Genomic DNA, 20541 nt, shown 5'->3' with positions numbered 1-20541 from the left:
CCGGGACAGAAACCAATTACACTCCAGAGACCAAGACAGGAAGAGAGTAAGATGAAAGGATGAGACATTAGTCCATCGACACCTCTCTGTGTCACACATTAAATCCATAACGCAAATTAAGCGCTATGGCCGATCGGATGCCCTCACCACCGCTAATAGGCAGACCGCAGGCAGTCAGAGGGTGCGGGGGGCTGTCACTGAGGTACAACCCTCTGATGGAAGGAGCGAGAGAGGGAGGGGAGTCGACAGAAACGGCGGGAGATGCAAACAGGAGGAAACTTTTAAATTATGCGCTGTGAAAAATGCGTTCGACAGAACATCAAGTGCCATCACATCCTACTTCTGCTCGCACACATGTGGAGATAAGTCCCTCGCCCGCCAGAACACACAGGCACTCTCGTACCCGCGGCCTGTGCAAACGAACAGTCGTGCACAGACAAACGTGACGCGTAAACCCACAAACAAACGCTCTGGCGTGCACGTACGGGTGTGTGTATGTGTGTATTTTGACAGGGTTCAGAGAATAGAACAGTTTGCGATAACAGTGGTTAAAGCACTTAAGCTGCTGTAATTAGAGTGTGACTGAAGATCCGCATTTATCAGCCGTTTCAAAGAACAGCATGAGCGGGATCAACGGCAGAGACGAAACAGCCCTGCTCCCAACTAGGCTTTTATACTTCTGCTGACACACTCACGCGGTACGGCAATCTATCCAGAATGGCATGCTCTAAACTCACGTCCTCTATCGGACGGCCGTCAGGAGTCGCGGGCAGGGAAGGATAGACCTCTTGGCCCAGGGCAGAGAGCTCAGAGCCAGGGCACGGGGTGAGATATGGACCTGTGTATCGCTCCAATCCGACAGCCAGCGAGACGGCAGGCTCTGGGCTTAACGCGGCGAGCCAGCCTGTACCCAAAGGCCTGCTCTCGTGTTGGATTCCTGCCTGCATTCTCTAATAGTAAAAGTACTCAGTCACTTCTAACTACACAGCCTTTGTCTTCCTCAGCAAGAAGGGAGAACATGATACCTGACATCCTATTACAAGAAAGAGGAGGAGGAGGATGGGTATGGGACAGAAGAGAATCTTGAAAGGATCTAAAGTTGCTTTGTACCTCTAAAACAACAATTTTGTATATGTATAAAGTAGCTTTAGTTATTTTATATACATATTACTATTAAGTTTTTTTAAAGTCTTATAAATACTTATAAACAATAAAAAATTAACACGCACAATAAACAGTGTATTATAGACAGGGAGACTGTTGGACGGATCAACATACATACAGTAAACTTTCTTTCACCAAAGAAAGAAGAAAAAAAAAAGTAAATTATGCATTATGTAAAAGCAAAAAGGTCTGTTTATCCTAATACACCAATAACCTACAGCGCATAAAGGAAGTGACCTAGGGTCACATTGACACTAGACCGTGCCTCACAGTTTACCTGTGTAAACTGTCACCATGGCTACAGGACGCAGCATGCAGTGTGTGTGTGTGTGTGTGTGTGTGTGTGGTAGCTGACAGGTGGAGTGGGTGAATGTGGCAGGGCTCTTGGATGTGAAGGGCTCTCACTCCTCATCCCCTCAACTCCTGTCTTCCCCTCTCTTCCTCTCTCCGCTCGCCTCGCCGGAGTCATTACCGTCTAATTAAGTGCATGGCTTGTAACACAAGCAAGGCATTAAACTGAAACATTTCGCCCTTGTAAACGATGAGAATGATTATCATGCTAATTCAGCCGCTCTGCCGAGGAAATGGGGCGGCAGGCAGCGTATCTGCTTCTGCTCGTCTGACAAAGCTTTCACTGCTTTGATTCATTCCGTCGCATTTTTTTCCCATATTGTTTGTGCTCTTTGTAGCTTCACCCTCCGCTAATGAAGTACTAAAGAGTGCCTTTCAGACGAATGTTCTCGTTTGCATATATTTGTACACTTTGAGGAAGGGAGACATCAGAGCATGAGAACGGAGGAGCTTCTAACAAGACAGGAGTTCCAACATGACCTAAAACATATTTACTTCAATGCAAAGAAACACCCAAACACTTCAAATCTGAGGTTTAATTAAAAGGTTTGGTGTCTAGCAGTAGTTCAATGCAACAAGTTTCCAATGACGAATCATTTGAAACGAAAGTGAACAACTCCATTACCCACAAACAACAAAAAGAACATTTAATTGAGGGTTTGAATTACATATGCCATGATAAAAACGAAATAATAAAAAAATTGGTAATCAGCATAATGTCTTCAAGGTTGCAGCAGGTGAAATAAAAATTCAGATTAACATGGAAGCGATAACTTTAATCCCTTGACACCATTGCGACACACCTAGTTAAGACGTGCAAGAAGTCGTTAACGTTCAGCACCTTAATACGACTGAATTCAAGGGTGTTAGTCTTTAGAGGTCTTCAGCAGAGTGTGTGTATGAGCGGACAGACAGGTGCTAAAACGTCCATGTCCACACACTCATCGTGATCATCATCATCAGTGAACATTTAATGAACATTTGTAGTTTTTTCTTATCTTATATATATATATATATATATATATATATACATATATATATATATATATATATATATATATATATATATATATATATATATATATATATATATATATATATATATATATTTAATCATTTAAACATTTAAAACATATAGTTTTTTTACTTTTATTCAGCAAGGATGCATTCAATTTACCAAGTCATACAAAAATGTCCTATTTCAAATAAATATTGTTAAGTATGAAATGTAGTAATAGTATAATATTAATATATTAAAAACTTTATTGTTTTTGTAATTAAATAAATGCAGCCTTTGTGTGCATAGATGACATGTTTGAATTGTATAATTTTATTCTTTTACACAGTAAATGTATGTGTGTAAAGACCTTCCAGTTCTTTTATAAGCTAACGTCTGGGCTGGTGAGAATGTGTACAGTGGTCACATGGGTGTATTCATAACATTAAAAAAAACAAGATAAAATTGCAATTCAAAATTAAAATCTAAAATAATTATTAAATATATATTTAAAAATAAACTGAAAAGTACATAAAGAGAGTCAAACTGAGTTCTAACCAAGTTCTACTCCAAGTTCTACCCAGAATTCCTTCTGCCCTGTCAACTCCTCCATCTCCAGGCACACCCTCACACAGAACCCCTGCTGTTGTAATTAAAGGTGTCCTTGACAGTGATATAGGTCCATTTTCACACCCCTGGACCCAAGACTTTTTTCTTCTTTTTATCATTTTCTCCCTTTTTTAACAAACCAACCTTCCACATCAGCAGCTCAGTGAGACCACAGACACACACACACACACACACACACACACTCACACCCACTGGGGTGTGTGATGTAAGGTGTAGCTGAGACCTCCTCTTTCTCTCCGCTCTGACTTGATGGAGGTGCTAAAGTCTTGATGAGTCTGTGGGGACCTCACACAGAGTCGGAGAATCAAACATGCTGCGATATTTGCATACTTTTATTCGTAACTGTGGGTATGTACGTGTGGGTGTGAGAGAAGAAAAGGAAAGAAAGGAAGACAAAGGGTAACTCGCACGGCCTATGTAGTAACAGCAGCACTTTCCTTTGATTTTTGCCATTATATTTCGACCCCTCACTTTGCAGATGTCCATTTCCTCTTTGTAAACGGTTCCTCGCTAGAGTACGTCACAAATGCTATTTTGTGCGACACACAAAAGGATCAACTGCTTCACTTGACTCACATCAGTGTTTGCTAATGTTCTAGAATGACATGTCAAGTTAAGAGTGTTGGCTCTGGTATTGAAGCATAATGCTAGGCAGTTAGCCCTTTTCCCTTCCTCAGATATATTTTTATGATATTAGTTTATGATATTTATTTTATTTCAAAGTCACTTATTCTTAATCATGAAAAGAGATTAGAATACACTTTTGGTGGTTATTTAAATGCTAACTGCTTACTTTGCTAGATTAGCATAATGCTAACTGTTTGTGAAAAGCTTTTTTGATTGGCTAAAACAAGATATTAGAATGTTATGCTGCAGTCCAGGTGTGCAGGAAGATGAGATCTTGCATGACACCAGAAATGAAAGGAATCATTATAATGTGATACAACTCAAAAACCTTGCATGTCTGCTGGAAAAACGAAACAAAATGTAGCAAATATAGCATATCTAGATCTAAACGCAAAGCCAAACAGAGCAATATTTTTATATATTTATTTTTTTATTCTTTGTAAGGTGCATCAAAGGAAACATCAGGTCTTCTAAGCTACATTTTAGTGTGCATTTTCACAGTTTCTCCATGTAGTTTGTTCTTGCTACGGTGACTAGCAAACTCATAAAACAGTCAGTGTCATTGAAGCCCCGACACAAAAAGACTTTAGCGAGTGTGTGTCTGTGTTTGCCCATACGTGAACCCATAGCACAGTTGGACTGCTCTTTCAGTGTTTGGAAGACTACATCAAAATTGGTACAACAATTTCTGCCAGCAATGACTGTGCACCCCTAACCTACTTGGACCAACAATCGCAAATAACAGAAACAAACTCCACCGGCCGATGTCATGTGGTATTGAATGATTATTCCAAAAAGATTCTCTCTATGTGTTATATAGCTGACCAGCCAGAGACTAGGTAGATTTTACAAGGGTTAATAAGCTTTGTACACGCACGTACTCGTGTGGATCAATGCTGTCTGGGTCGAGGGTGGATAAGGGATTGTGGCAGACTAGAGCAGGCCTCGGGGCACAAACCCCACACCTTTAATCTGCCCCTCCAGCTCTTATCCATATACACCAAGAAAAGAGCACAACCGCATCTTTAATACGCACATACATACGTGTCAAGACAACATCTGATAAAAGTTAGCACTTCTAACTCTCTTTCAGTTTACAAAACACACACACATTTAAACAGATACAAAATGTAATATGATTACTTCGCTACAGGGAAGGACACATTATGTGGAATTGAAAATGAAGAGAATATGAGATGAAGGCAGAAAATCTTCCATAATTATTCCAACTCTTTGCCTGTCATTCGACGTCTACCGAAAACTTAAGTCACAATGGCATCCTCAGGGTAGATTACTTTTTCACTTCGCAACAAATCTGTGTCCAGCCCTGCCGGCTTCGTCTTTATAACCAACATGTTCAGTTGAGATTGACTTAACTTTTTTATGTTTGGGTATGAGAGATACGATACCCAAAGATATGTGTGTAAAAACAACTTTTTGAAATTTTGAAATTACAAATGGCAACTAATTGAAATAAGTTGAAGATAAATTAATAAATAAAATAACAAAACTAAACAAAATGAATATATAACACTTAATGGCAAATACAAACCATCTAAAAAAAATTATAAATCAAATACATCTGGCAAAAGTGTAAACCAGTCAGAGAATTTAAATGTGAGAATCTGTTACATTACTTATTATTTCACAACAGGGTTCCCCCCCAAAAAAAAAAAAAAAGAAAAGAAAAAAAAAGCTTAATGGTGTAAAGTTTAAATTATGTTTATGAAATAAAAGTAATATTTTAATGTGTGATTTTCAAGCTATAAAATGGCCCTAAGAGTCTCTGAGACACAAAACAGAACATGTGGGTTAAACAACCCAGCACAGCTGAAACTTCTGAGCTGTGAACCACTGCAGATGCTGCTTGGATTTACTTTACATCTAAAAATAAAAACGAGCCATTTCGTCAGTGTTTTAACATTTCTTTGAGCAAGTCAGGTCATTTTTACCATAATCTATTTATAACTCTGTGTAGCCCCCCTTTTTTTAAATCAACAGTTATAGCACAGGTATCAGATTAATTACTGCAGGAGCGCTTTTAACATCTGCTTCAGTGTCATGTCTAGCGGGGCGAGCGTGTTCTCCGGCCTCGGCGGAGGTGTGAAGGGTGCGAGTTAAAATAAGAACAGTGGCGTCTGGGAAGGAGGCTGACTGGGAGCCACAAAGACACGTTGAACGCTCCGTTTCCTTAGAAACACCGCCACACCACGGAAGTGCAGAGTGTGTGTGTCGATGATTGAGTGTGTGATGGTATGGGCGGGATGTTAGCACGCTGTAAACACCGCAGGAGGCGGTTTTGTGTTTGAGAATGTGTGTGATATGCGACTAATTGCATTGTAGTAAGCATTGTCGAAGAACGTACTAGATTACCAACGCTGAGTTCTCAGGGTAGATTATAGGGGCTTGTGTATGTTTGTGCTTCGGTGGGAGTGTGTGTGCATACTAAGAAGAGATAGTGAACATAATGACCAGCTATGGCCGTGAATCAACACTATGAAGGAACTCACCACGAAGTATTGCGGTCGCTTATCTATTTGTAAATCAGGTTTACAAAATGCAAGAAACTAAACGCAGGTTTTTGTGCTGCGACTGTTAAGCGAGTTATAAGAGCATACTTTGCTAATGATGGAAGCGCAAATGCGTCCAAACTCTTCGGGATGTCCCTAAAGGTATCTGCGGCTCCTCTACAGAGTGGGCGGGCGCGAGCCGTGGCCCCGCTCGCTCTGCCGGTCAGTGCCGCTGGTTGCGAGTGCGGTGTTGAGAGCTGCAGGTAGCTAAAGGAGAGGAGAGGAGGGAAGGCGTAGGCTTCATGCTTTATGTTTTCAGTAATTAAAACAGCATTAGGCTATTTATTTTCTCTCCCCGTGCGTAGCTGATTGGGCATGAGGGAAATGTGGGACTCGCAAAGCCGAGAAAAGAGCACAATTACACGCCATCAGCAGACAACATTAACTCACTAATAGGAACACGGCAATAAAAGTTTATTATTATGGTGTAGCGATGATTGCCTGGTTTAAGCTAACATTTATAATACTTAGCGATGATTAGGAGGCGAGGGCGGGTGAGGGGGGAAGGGTCACGAAAGATAACGGAAGATGGAGCGGGAACCTTTTCCTCCTGCTTTCTCCTCGGCGCATTTGATCAGGGAGAGAGAGGGATAAGGCTGAGGGTCTGTTCCTGAGAGGATAGCACTCATTAGCCAGCCTTCCAGACCTCCATTATCTTCTTCTTCGCTAATGTTCTCTACCACTTATTCAAGATGGCTCACCTCCACACGGATCCCACGCTATTGGCTGCCGCCATAATGAGCGAGAGATGTGGTCGGAGTGGAGTAAGTGTGTTTAAAATGAGTTTGCTCTTCGAGCGCCCTTTCCCCGGAGAGGCGACGGAGAGATGCATAACGCCTATGGATATGTTGATCCTCTTCTTATGGAGGACCCTCATAGACCCTGCTCACCCCATAAACGCATACGTACTGCTGAGTCTAGGCAAATACTACCCAGCAGCACCTGGCATGGCGAGCCATTAATGTATGCAAAGCTACTTAGAAAGAGAAGTGGGGCTGCTGGAGGAAATCTAAAAATATGGTGATGAGAAAAGCATGAGAAAGAAAGGGAAAGATTTGTGTCAATGGGGAAGAGAAAGGGACAGGCCGAAAACACAGGGAAAGAGGTGAACGCATGGTTTGAGCTAAGGAGAGCTGAGAGTGGCGGCTCTGTTGCAAAACTTGACTTGTAAGTAAGCTGCCTATTTAGTTTGAAATGTAACTTCATAAGTGACTGTAAATGCTATACTAAAAACGTAATAAACATATCCATCCATGCATCCATCTATTCAATGTTTCAGACATTCTAGAAAATATTATATTTATTATATTTTTTAAATTATATATATAAATATATATATATATATATATATATATATATATATATATATATATATATATATATATATATATATATATATATATCTTTCAAATTATTCTTTTTGCTATTCCATTTTCTGGGATTTTTAAAAGTTTAATTAAATTCTAAAATATTATTTGAGGCCATCTTAAATGTATTATAATTCATCCTTTTTTAAATTATTTTTTGTAACACTTTTCCATGTTAAATGTTTATTTATCATCAATATTTCTCTCTCATTTCTCATTATCTTGTTTTTTTTTTTTTGTCGCCTTGACACATTCTGGGATTACTTTCTCTACGAATGCAGTGTTGCCTTAGAATTTAGCCAAAATTATGTATCTTAGGAGGCAGCATAATTACTCTGCCTACATTTTGGAACAGACTTCACGTCTATAATGCTTTAAAATGCTGCCTACGGAGGCAGCTCACTAGGTTTTGGAATGGAGCAGTAGAGTATGAGAGAGATAGGGCGGCTTTTCCTTCTTTGCTATTCTCTCCACGTCAGGGGGATAAATTATTCAGAGCCCAGGGAGACTCTGGCCTCATCGTGTAATGAGAAGGACACGCATTGATACCAAATATTGCTGTTGGGAAACTATCGATTGGAGAGCTATTTGTCCAGAGTTTGGTCTGGAAGCGAAAGCTGTCAGCGGCTTTTAATATGACTGACACTTACGTAGAAGCCCAACTCACAGTTCGCCCTCCTCCCTCCCCAACTATCCATCCATCCATTCCTCCCTCTTCATCCATCTCTACCATTCCCTCACGTCCCTCCAGTATAAAGGGGATTTACTGACAGAGGAAGGAGGGGGCTGAGGTGTGAGTGAGACAAAATGTGCACAGTATGGAGAGCAAGAAACACTGTCAATAAGGTGCCAGCAGCACAATTAACGCCTGCAGGAAATGCAGTGAGTCAGCACAGTGTTTACCCTCTGACCTTTGACCCCACATCTAAAGGTCACCAAACAGTGAAAACATGCCTGTCTTGTTCCCAGCACTGAGATCTAGTTCAAAATGGTAAGTCTGGTGCATAAAAGTAAGGCGAGAGTATCAAGTAGCTTTTATGCTTAACTTCCACTCTGTCCTTGGGCGAACACTGGAGTGTAGCTGTGCTAGAAGATCTGGCCCAGGAGGAGAGAGGATGCTTGCTTTGGCCTGGAACTGAGAAGTTCTGGCTTTCCTTTGGGGTGGAGGGTACGCAGAGGAGGCTTGTGGTTCCTCCAAGGTGGTCTGATGTCCCTGCCGAGTTTCAAATGGAAAATCTGAAGCTCTCTTCCTCACGCGGATGTCTAAGTGTTCGCATGAAACTATTCTGGCTGACATGAGGGCAAAACATGAGTAAATGCATAAAAAGAACACTATGCTAACGCCAAATTGCGCACAAATGTGTTTAAAGTGACTTAAAAAGTGATTTCTCTTCTCTTTAGGCATACAGAAAAGAAATACATGTGCCCTTCCAAGTTCTGGAGTTGTATGGGAGAGCAGCATGTAGTAGTGGAATGGTGATGCAACAGCCATCTTCATATCACATGCACTGGCATGCGTGGAGTGCTAACGGCCATCTACGATAGCGCGGTCGGTGGCCTGAGAGAACAGCGGACAGTAATAACCCTCCTCTTTCCCTCTTTCACACACACACACAGACCTACAGTTACAACATAAACGTGTGGCAGAGATAAAAAGAACCCAAAACATCATTACAATTAGAGTCTCCAGACTCTTCAGAGAGCAGAGAGAAAAGAGAAGAGGTGAAAGAGATGTAAGAAGAGAAATGAGAGAGAAAAGAGAGACTTAATGAGAGGGAAAAAACCCTACAACAACAAATCCTCTGATTCTAAGCTAGCATTTTCAGATAACTTCGGCTCAATACTCAAATCAGGTCATTAGTGTCTTAGTCTGGTTCACTTCGTAGCTTATTCTGGCCAATAATCGTACACTCAGTGTGTCTGCCTGACATATATATATACACACTCATTAATTTCTTATTACCAATGAAAAAAAAATCATGATACATTTTTTAATTATCTGAATATAGTAAAAGACTAAACAACAGAATTTATTTGATATACTAATATTATGCAACAATGTAAAAGTATTAAATCAATTCACCCATGCTAACGAAAAGTATTAATTTCTATGCAAAAAAAAAGAAGAAAATAAATAAAAGACTGCACTGGCCATGTGAATGGTTGTACAAAAACAAACTAACATTTCTTTTTGTAAAATAATAATAATAGTAATATGGCTTAATTTTGTTCTGGTAATTTTGTAGCTACTTATTTTTTAAACTGGTAAAAACCTGACCTAACCCAAGAACTCAAGTTCCATTACAATTCAGGAAATTTGATTCAAGCAACAAAGAAGTGCACTGTACGTGATCCATGGACAAGACAGAGCTACTACTCAAATGAGCAAGGCAGGGGAAATTTAGTCTTAAGATTCTGTTAAAGCAAAAACTAAAAGCGAAAATCAAACTAAATTTTGTGATACTTCCTGAAATCTCCTTAAAACTACCTGAGTATAAATTGAAACCTATGTTTTATGGCTTTACTGACTTTTTTTCCTCTGACATATGTGCTTGCTATTCACACTTTAGCCTACAAGCAAACTCTCACATAAGGCAAATAAGTCTCAGCGAGATGCGCAAACGGACAGGCGCCTTTAGAAGAGGCCAACGTCTCATTATGAACATGCATTTAAAGTGCGCATGTCTTTGACAGTATATAAGTGTGTGTCATTGCGGCATGTGTGTGTTGTAAGTGGGGGAATCTAGGCCCTGTTAAACCCGGCCTTCCTCAGGGACTGCTCAGCTGGTGAAGGGGGCTGGGGTGGTTGGCACAGGGGTCTGTATCTCTAAGAAGTCAAATTACCTCTGAGCCCGACTCATCAGCTCCTCGCACACCCACACGCCACACACTCATTAATGGCATACTCTCCAGAATATTAGCACAGACAGGACTCGCAAACACACAAACGAATGGCACCAAAGTAACACTCGCGCTGCAAGCCATGGACATAAAACTCTCGGAGCAACTATCCACGCTTCGCTACACACTCGCACGCACACAACACGCAAACACACAAAGGGACGCGTGCAAATATCTTCAAATAAACGTAACACATTCTCTCGCACACACACATACACACACAGGGGCATTCTTGCGGGTCTCTAATGAAGCCCCAGTTGTGACGGCATGGAGGCGTCTGAGGCTCCGGCGGGATAATTATGCCGCTCCCTCGCAGCTGAGTTTGGCAGATGTAGGGGAGGGGTGCGAGCGGCGCCGAGCACGGAATAACGAGCGCGGGGGAGCGGAGGTGGGATTCGGCACGGACCCCGCCATCCGCCATTAGCAGCTTGGCACCGTCACAAATGAGTGTTTTTCACCAGAGCACCGGGAAGGGCTGCGAAATTCCAACAAATTCTAAGCCCGCGCGCTGTCGCAACACCCAGAGACGGCGAGAGAGAGATCGAGAGAGAGAGAGAAACACAAACAAAAGCAGGGTGGAAACAGAGGAAGATGGGAAGGGAGAGGGGGGGGGAGAAGGTTCACGTCGCCATGACCGGATTTGTCACCTCTCTCAGCGCAGGGAGCGCAGAGCGTGGCACCCTGGGAAATTACCAAATCAGAATGCATTGATTTTCTTCAGGGAGGAGGCAAAAACATTCCTGAAAAACTGACATGGTTGAGAATTAAGAAGGAGATTGTATCAGACCTTTGTATTATTGAGAGCAGAGAGTGGTAGACTTTTGTTTTGCGAGGATGCCGAATAAAAGCGCTCTATTGTATGCCTCTGGTACGCAGGGACCGCGTGCGCGTTGGGCCGACTATTACATCCTCCTCCTCTCTCTCTCGTACCTCCTCGACTTCCATTTGTCTCTCTTTGTCCTCTTGTACTGTAATTACCATAGTGTCGCCAAGGTAGGACCACGAGCTTCACTCCAAAGAATAACTTAAAGTAATTGTAGAACTGTGCGTGTATGTGTGCGACAGAGCTATCATAAGTGCGAAGAAGTCCCACAGCAGTGGACGGAAAATAATCTCCAAATGTTGTGCTTTCTGCCAGCTTTCTCTCCCACACATTTCAAGTCCTGAACGGTCCTTTTCCCAGGTTTGGTCAGCTGAGTCATCCGCTGTAGGGAGGTTGACCTTGCAGGCCGGTGTCACAGGAAACCAAGCCACAGCGATCGCTGCCTTGACTGCGACTTTACCCCGTATCCAACAATCCACGGCTTCTGCTACAGCTGTAGCGTTTAACACTCGCCGTTTCTGTCGCTAGCTAAAGAACAGCTGTTTTTGTTTCACAGCTCTTTTAGTAGACACAAACTCTGTTTCAAAACCTGCCTTGATGCCCAACTTTCTAAAAGAGAAACCCAAACACAGTGGAATGTGAATTTTCTTTCCTAAAAAAGCAAAGTGTTAAGCTACCAGACAATAAACATGATACATAGCACACCATTTCTAAATGTAAATATTTAAAAGTCAGTATTTCTCTTGACTCATCCGCCCTCTTTGGTCCATTTTTTCTACTAAGCTCGTCGGAATGCATTATGGTATTGCATCCTCTGCAAAGCATTTAAACAGCCTTAGAATTAGGCCATAAATGATGAATAGCTTTTAGGAGAGTCTTCATGTTGGGAACGCGCCTTGCCTGGTTTTGAAACAGACCAAATAGTTTGTGTCACTTGTTCATTCATTTTACTCAGTCTGTCTTCCTCTCTCTGATGGTAAATGATCAATTTCAAGGTGACCCTGGCTGAATTACGGTGAGTGTTTTGTGCGTGCGGGCGGGCGGGCGGCTGCAGCCTGGACCCAGTAATTAACACCAGCGCCTAATGAAGTCCAGCTGCTCACCGCGCAGACTGAGAGGCTGCCAAAAACCAGGAGAGCCCCTGTCAGCCAGCCTCATCCTCCTCGCTCGCTCTCACTCACTTCCGAAGGTCAACCTCCCTCATCAGCACCCGGTCAGTTCATCTCTCTCTCTCTCTCTCTTTCTCCCTCCCTCTGTATCTATTCCTCCCGCAACATCTCTGTACTGAGTAGGGAGGGAAAAGCACTGATCATGCATTCCTCTCATCTCATCCCTTGTTCCTTGCCAAATCTCCCCCATTTCCCCTCTGTCCCACGGATCCCTCCCCATTTCACCCGCCCGGCACATCCCTCGATCTTTATGAAACCCAATAATCTTCCACCCTCACTCATTCTCCTAATCTCTTCATACGTTTTCCATCTGAAATTGTTCAACAAATTCAAGGTGAAATATCTGAATGTGTTGGTGATGCTGAATAACAAGGGAGGACACAGCATGATAAAACTGAGCCAATCACAGAGTTCCTTCTATATCCCAAAACTTTTTTTTTTAAAGCCCACTGAGATAAAAGCACAAGTATAAGCTAGGGATGGACAATATTTTAATGTAGGCATCAAAGCCTTACTATTTATAGTAAGAAAAATAGCTATTAATTTTGAGGTTTGCTACTATCAACTATGCTAATAAATTATTACTGTTTTCACTGATTAGCTAGATTAACTTTAAGTGAGCATTAAATGATGGCCAATGTCATCTAAATGTAAAATAATGAAAATAATTAAATAAATAAATAAAAAACGCAATAAATCCCATGATTTGAGGTAACAGCCTGTATTTCAAACAAGCTGGGAAAAGTTGGGAGTTCATGCAAGTTCAAGTTTAAAACTTATGAACAATATACCACTAGTTAATGAAATGAATTCTCTAAATAATCCAGATGTAACTCAAAGTGAGAAACATAAACACAGAATGCCTCTGAACGCAGAGTTATACATACAACAAAACAAGGCGACAGACAAACAGCAGAGGCATGTTAGAGGCATACCCACAGGGTAAAAGTGAAGATTTAGAGAGAATCCTAAAAGAAACCTTACAGGGGATAGGTCTATCTTAGATCTACCGTGTCCCACACCTTCTGTTTTTTTTATCTGCAAGTCACACCTCTGAGTTCCCTTCTGGATTCATCCTTCCTGCCTTCCATCTCCTCTCCCACTCTGACTCCTATTCCGGATCAAAGCCAGGATTCCTGTCATACAGGCACCTCTCACCGCTCCTCAGAGAGCGGTCTTTGAAGAGTCCGACCCCAGGTGGCCCCTCTCCCACACACGGCTCGAGCACACGCATATACACTGAGGGGCCTCCACCCATCTCTCTGGGACCTCCGCCCCCGCCCTTCCATCGAGAGTGTGCCTTCCCCTGATTCCTGCGCATCTCACATAGAGCACTGATGAGCTGTGACATCCGCTTATTCCTTCCTCCCACACACACACACACAGTATATATACTCACACACTGAGCTGATGTGCAGAGGCAAGATCACACCAGACAGCAGATGTTAATTATCAGGCAGTATTTAGGGGGCTTTATTTGCAGAGTTTACCTGGCACCGCTGTATCACCTGCACCGCTCTGCTTTTCTGACAACAACTGTTGTGAACTTAGGTTCTTACAAAATCTATACTTCGTCGCCACCTTTTCTTCTGCTAATTTGCATGCTCTTTGACCGCAGAACACCTTGAATGTCCTCCTTAAATGAGCAGTTCAACTAAAAACAAGACATCTTCATTCATAAATGAATTACTCACCCTCTTGGTGTTCAAAACCTGTTTGACTTCCTTTTTCTGGCTGCTTTACCTTGCAATTACTATGAATGGGGACTTGAAAGCTTCAAAAAGAATGATTAAAATGGCCCATATGACTCATGCTCCACATTTCAAGTCTTCTGAAGCAACATTTAAGTTAAGTACAAATAGATTCATTAACTGTATCAAGTGATTCACTGAAATGATGATTCAATTCAAAAGAACAATTCTCAAATTGGAAATTATTAGTTCTAGAATTCTTGAGAAAATCTAATAATAATGGCATAGATCCATTCTGTTTCTCACACAAAGTTACAAAAAAAAAGGACACACTTTTACTGTGTCCTTTTTAAAAGTTTAAAGATTTGGTCCATTCGTTGTAACTGCACTGAAAGAACAAACTGCAGGAAGAATGTTTATAAATAAATACCTACAGAATTTTTATCTTTGGGTGAACTAACCTTTATCACATTTCCACCCCCTCATAATGCATCCATTGTGTAACGTCATGTGCACGCAAGTCTTCGCCAGCTACGACAGATGCCACTGTCACTCGAGAAAATAAATTCAGAATACTTAACGAATTAAGTGAGGAGCAAATTGCGGCTGGCCCCCTTTCATTATGCACAGATAGGCAGGCAGCTTGTTTGTCTTTTTAACAATTACCGCACGGCACGGAGAAGGGAGGGTTGGGAGGCTGACGAGCTCCTGATATCGCCGCTCCTTCCCCTCCACGGCAGCTGGCTGAGACACACCTGGACGGATCTGGGACGGCGGGGAGGGAAAGGGGGGAAACGGGGCAGCTGCACCTCTACCAGATTTACCTGAGAAAGATGTACACACATGCTGCTAACATACCAGCATGTCAAAGATTCATTCGGATCTAGCTTTTCTGTAGTCAAAGATTGCGATGCACCAGTAAACCCGATCAACTATAGACCTGTTCCTCTGCAGTGTTTTCTCTAAGCACACCTGCAACCCCTACCCATGTGATTTAGCCACGTCGCCCGCAAGTGTACCTCATTTTCCATTTTGTTCCCACACCTTTTGGAGAAGGCTCCCCCTGAGCAGTTCTCTTATAGATCTCCAAACAGCTTGTAATTACCTTTAATAAACAGCATAAGAAGCAAATCAAGCGCAAACGTGGCAAAATGAGCTCTCAGGGGGATCAGACATCACTCAGCCTTGCAAACAAACATTTCGGCAAAACATCGCTGCCTCACTCCCTTTTCAACATGACATTCTCTGTGGGGGCTATTCAAAGGAGGGAAGAAGGAAGAGATAGAGTCACTAAAGGAATGAAATTAGTGGTGTTTGGTCATGGAGAAAGTAAGGGTCATGTGCTACCACAGCATGTTTGAGCTTGAATGTAAATTCATACACGTGTCCTACAGTATCTACCTACAGTACAATAAAAGTGCATGGTATATAAGAATCATACTGGTTATTTCTTTTGTCTTTAAATTAACACAACACCATAAATTAGTGCTGTCAAACGATATTAATATTAATTAATAGCATATTAATAGCATTCAGTATAGATTTATTATGAATATTTAGATACACACACACAGACACACACAGTATATATTTTTCACTTGTATTTATATGTCTATATTTATATTCATTTAATGCATATTAAAAATTATACATATATACACTTATATACACACATGCATGATGTGTGTATTTATAAATACATAAATATACACAGCACACACAGTAAACAAAAACTGGATTCATTTAATTGCAATTAATCGATTGACAGCACTACTATAAATAACGCTACGAACTACATAATCAACACTTAACACTATATATATATATATATATATATATATATATATATATATATATATATATATATATATATATATATATATATATACACACACACATACTTAACACTAAATTATACAATTATAATATATCTCTTTTTTTTTTTACAAAAATATTAATAAGCACAGCTGTTTACAATAGATATAAAAAAGGCTATTGAGAACGAAAGCAGCATTTTAAGAATGAATATTTATTTATTGTGTTGTTTATGTTTATTACTATATATTCATTACTGCATTTTTCAAATCAAATAAAAGCAGCCTTGGTGAGCACATAATGCTTTATGTACCAAAACCACAATCTTACCAAAACCCAAAATCTTACAGAGCCCAAACTTTTGAACAGTAGTGTATGGTTATACAGTAATAAGTAGTAAATTAAAGCATGATACAGTCAGACGAATGCTGATTTGAAGCACACCAAATGAATAAATAAAACAAAATATTGAATGAGACAGCTCAGAGATACCATACAAATAATACAGCTATATAAGAATCCGGTTAACGGGCCATTATTCAATTTAGTTTAGCAATCATTACACAATAATATCTGAGTGCAAAACAACCAATCAGAATCAGGTATTCAGAACACCTGCATAGTAAAACTCAAACATATGTAGATGTGCATGTGTTTAACCGTGCACGTGTGTTGCATTGATTTGGTCAAGCTCAGCTCCCTCAATCTTTCTCTCTCCCTCTCTCTATTCACCTCTAGCAGCGCACCCTCCATCATCCCCATCAAACGTTGCCCGGCTCCTATGAGGTTCCGCCTGGCTAGCTCCAGGTGGTCTATGATGTGCATGAGGGGCTGTCATCTGTTCCCATGCTCACGTACTTGCCACATGGGCTGCAGTAGAGAGCGCCACACCATTAACAAGCCATAAAAACCAACCCAACCTTTTTAAAACATCAGAACACTGAGGAATAACTGCTCTCACCAAAGCCACTCAACCTAACATCGGCTCGGCGCGCACAATAGAGACATCAGGGGCTGGATAACAGGGAGTGACATGCAATGTGAAGGAATGATGATTTCTTTTGCTCTCATGACTACAGAATGGAGGGAGCTGGAGTATGGCTATACACACACACACACACACACACACACACACACACACACACACACACACACACACACACACAGTGTGGCCCTAGGCTAGACACTGGCTTGCTCGCGTACAGGCACTCAGTGAAGTGAACCCTCATCCACATTATCTACATCCATTGACTCCTAAAGCTTCTTGTGTGCTGCCTCATTAAGTCTGCGCTGACACAGAGAGACCGCGCCAGGTCTCCTTTAGTAGCCAGCCTCTGTGCATGTGTGCGTGTGCGTATTTGTGTGTGTCTCTCTACAGCATGAGCTGGGCATCACCTCCAGCAAAATAAAAGCCAGCGCTGCTCTGTGGCATCACTTTCTGCAAAAAAACTCCCAAAAAACCCCCAAAACAAAACAAATGTTGGTCATCTTTATCACAACGAGACGACAATCAATCCCACAATTCTTCACTCTTATCTGACTTGTGCGACTGCTTGCGTACATGAAAACGGATTTTCGACAAATAATAGCTGTGATGTGACAAGACAAAGATTCAAATATGGAAAAGCGCACCCACAGTTGAGACAAGAAGACTATTATGACATCACAGAGAACACCCTGGGGTCAAACGGCAAGCATCTATGTGGCGTTGCCTTGACAACACATGTGCGACTCGTGCTCCAGGCATCAGAATCACTGGGATGAATAACTAAGAATCAACGGTGACATTAGCGATGCTCTCTGGAGAGCAGCCTCATTCAGGTGTATGTGCGTTCATGCCCCTGGCCCAGCCCCATGCACAAATAACCACTATGACAAAGTGTGTGTGTGTGTGTGTGTGTATATAAACCGGCAGAGGGAATGGGGTATGGAAATCAAATGACATGATAATATAAGCAAAAAAGCACTCATTTAAGTTTCTTTTTGACATCATATTCTAAATTAGACCATATTCTACAACTGAAACGAGAATGAACTGTTTATTCTACTTTTTAGTATTTTACATTTCAAGTAAGTTTCTGAATTTGAAAAAAATGCAACAAACAAGACATTTAATAACATTTTAAATTTTAATGTATAAAAATACTGAAATAAACTATTTAATTTCTACAAAATGTATTTAATTTTTTTTTTATGAAACTAGAGAAACACTTGTGAAAGTTGTGAAAAATGTACAACCTAGATAAATAGATATAGATAGTCTTTCTATCTATATCTATTTAGATATAGATAGCTATTAGATAGCTATAGACAGATCATTGAATACACCACAACCGCTCACATTTATATTGAAACAACTTCTATTCTATATTAACATGAAGGAATTAGGAACTAATCCACCATAACAAGAAAACACTATTACTCCACTTGATATAAAACTAACAAAAAACACAAGATGAAGTCCAAAAGACATTATTATTTTAATCCTGTCACAACGTAAATCGGGTTTTGCAAAGACTGTTGCCAAAGGGTGGAGGCTCCTGAGTAAAAGCCATTTCACATGCTGCAAAAACAGTCTGTTTAATTCTGAGGGTATGGAAAATGAGCATGAAAACTAAATTATGGGGACCTGAGGGAAAATAAATGAATGACAAATGAAAAAAGTATGGCATGACCCCTTTATGTGACCAATCATGCACTGTTCTGTACTATAGCCCCGGTCCTTCTACTCAAGCAGTGAGAGATGTATGTGTGCTTGAGGGGGGTCATTCATTCAGGTAATCTAACTAAGAATGGAGAGAGATAAGGGGGAACAAACCTTGCAGCTGGGCGGGCTCTCCTATGGGCCGTCCGACAGGCAGGGAGGGTGGAAAGAGAAGGCAGGGTGACAGTTAGTCAGCAACTCTATGATCACATGAGGGTTAGATGGTGGAGGAGGGGTCAGACATGGGGGTCATGGCTCACTCATGGTGACGGTATGGAGGGAGACTGGGCTGTCATGGTTTTTCATGACTTAAATTGTCAACATACACTAAAACTAGTAAAATAACCATTGTTATGGTGCGAGTTCCTTCTAAAATTATACTTTTTTATTATTTACTCACCCTCTTATCATTCCAAATAAATCATAAGAGCCACTTTAATCTTTTTTTTCTTCCCATTTTAAGCTTTTTTCCCCTGCCCACTTTTATTACTAGGAAGACTACTACTTAACCTAACTTAAACAAGTTTTGTGTTCCACAGACAAAAAAAAAAACAACAACAAAAAAAAGCATAATTAGAGTTTGGACCAATATCAAGATGATTAAATGATGCCAACATTTAATAAACTATTCTTTTAGCATTTATTGTCCAACAATGCTTCCAGATTGTTGGTCATATACAAATAAATAAACCTAAAGGGATAGCTCACACAAAAATGAACTCGGCTTTGTAACCAAACCTGTATGACATTCTTTTATCTGCAGAAGGCAAAAGAATATTTTGAAGAATGTTTCAACAGTTTTTTACCATATAATTAAAAGGCAGTTGGGTCTAAAACAACACTGGACCCCACTACACAGTAAAAAGAAAACCAAAAACGTTTGAAAGAACTTTTACTTCTGCGTGAAAAATTCAAGCTGTCGACATTCATATTATTTCCAAATCTGTATGCATGTATTTTTCTTTTGCACAATTGAAAAGAAGATATACTGAACAATGCTGATAACCAAACAGTTCTGGTTTCAACGGAAGCCAATGGAAATTGTATCTGTTTAGTTACCAACATTCTTCATAATATCTTCTTTTGTGTTCCACAGAAGAAAGGAATTCATACAGTACAGGTTTGGAACGATATGACAGAATGGACCTTTTGGGTGGACTATCCCTTTAACAGCTTGTCCTCTAACGTTCAATCCTGAAGCTTCCACAGATCACAGCGGTGCGATACAAGAGACCCTGGAAAAGTAAAACAGGGAGAGAGAGAAGCGATACAGCTGAGATGAGTGAGGGAGAATCAGTGTTGGACGGAGGGGGGTGAAGAGGCTGACTACAGCTCAATCCACTAATAAAGGCAGATGAAAGGGAGGTTAAACACAATATGCTAATTGAAATGTGTTGGCTGATTAAGGGCGATTGAGAGGAGAGTGGACGTGCTGTGAGTTCTGTACGCCGGTGATTAGTGCAACATTAGTGTCTGCATGCTTTTCCTTGTGACGTCCCCTAATGGACGGATGAAGATAGAGGTGTGTGGGGGGTGGATGGAGAGGTGAAATGAGTAAAGCCTCCTTCTGCTCGCCTCTCCTACTCTCACCCAACATGAAAAGCACAGAAAAACACAGGAAACTTGTCAAACCCCAAGGACTGCATTGAGGCCCGAAAAACAATCCAGGCTATGTGCGTCTAGCAAAACACAAACATTATAAAACATCACACCTTATCACAAGGAGTGTCAA

At 41.0% G+C, this 20541-nt stretch overlaps 1 protein-coding gene across 3 annotated transcripts in view; it reads right to left on the bottom strand.

Moving 5' to 3' along the window:
- Nucleotides 1-20541, bottom strand: part of znf423 (zinc finger protein 423) — a 141055-nt gene that overhangs the window by 44344 nt on the left and 76170 nt on the right. For 2 of the 3 annotated variants that reach the window (XM_043264895.1, XM_043264897.1), the window contains one exon: nt 18924-18944. The exons of the other annotated variant lie outside the window; for it this stretch is intronic. In XM_043264895.1, coding sequence (XP_043120830.1) covers nt 18924-18944 — 21 coding nt within the window. The remainder of the gene's footprint in view (nt 1-18923; nt 18945-20541) is intronic. 3 annotated transcript variants of the gene reach the window in all.

Source organism: Puntigrus tetrazona, chromosome 18, assembly GCF_018831695.1.
Source record: "Puntigrus tetrazona isolate hp1 chromosome 18, ASM1883169v1, whole genome shotgun sequence".
Classification (NCBI taxonomy): Eukaryota; Metazoa; Chordata; class Actinopteri; order Cypriniformes; family Cyprinidae; genus Puntigrus; species Puntigrus tetrazona.
The sequence above is the reverse complement of the archived record's forward strand: the minus strand, read 5'-3'. Positions and strand labels throughout refer to the sequence as shown.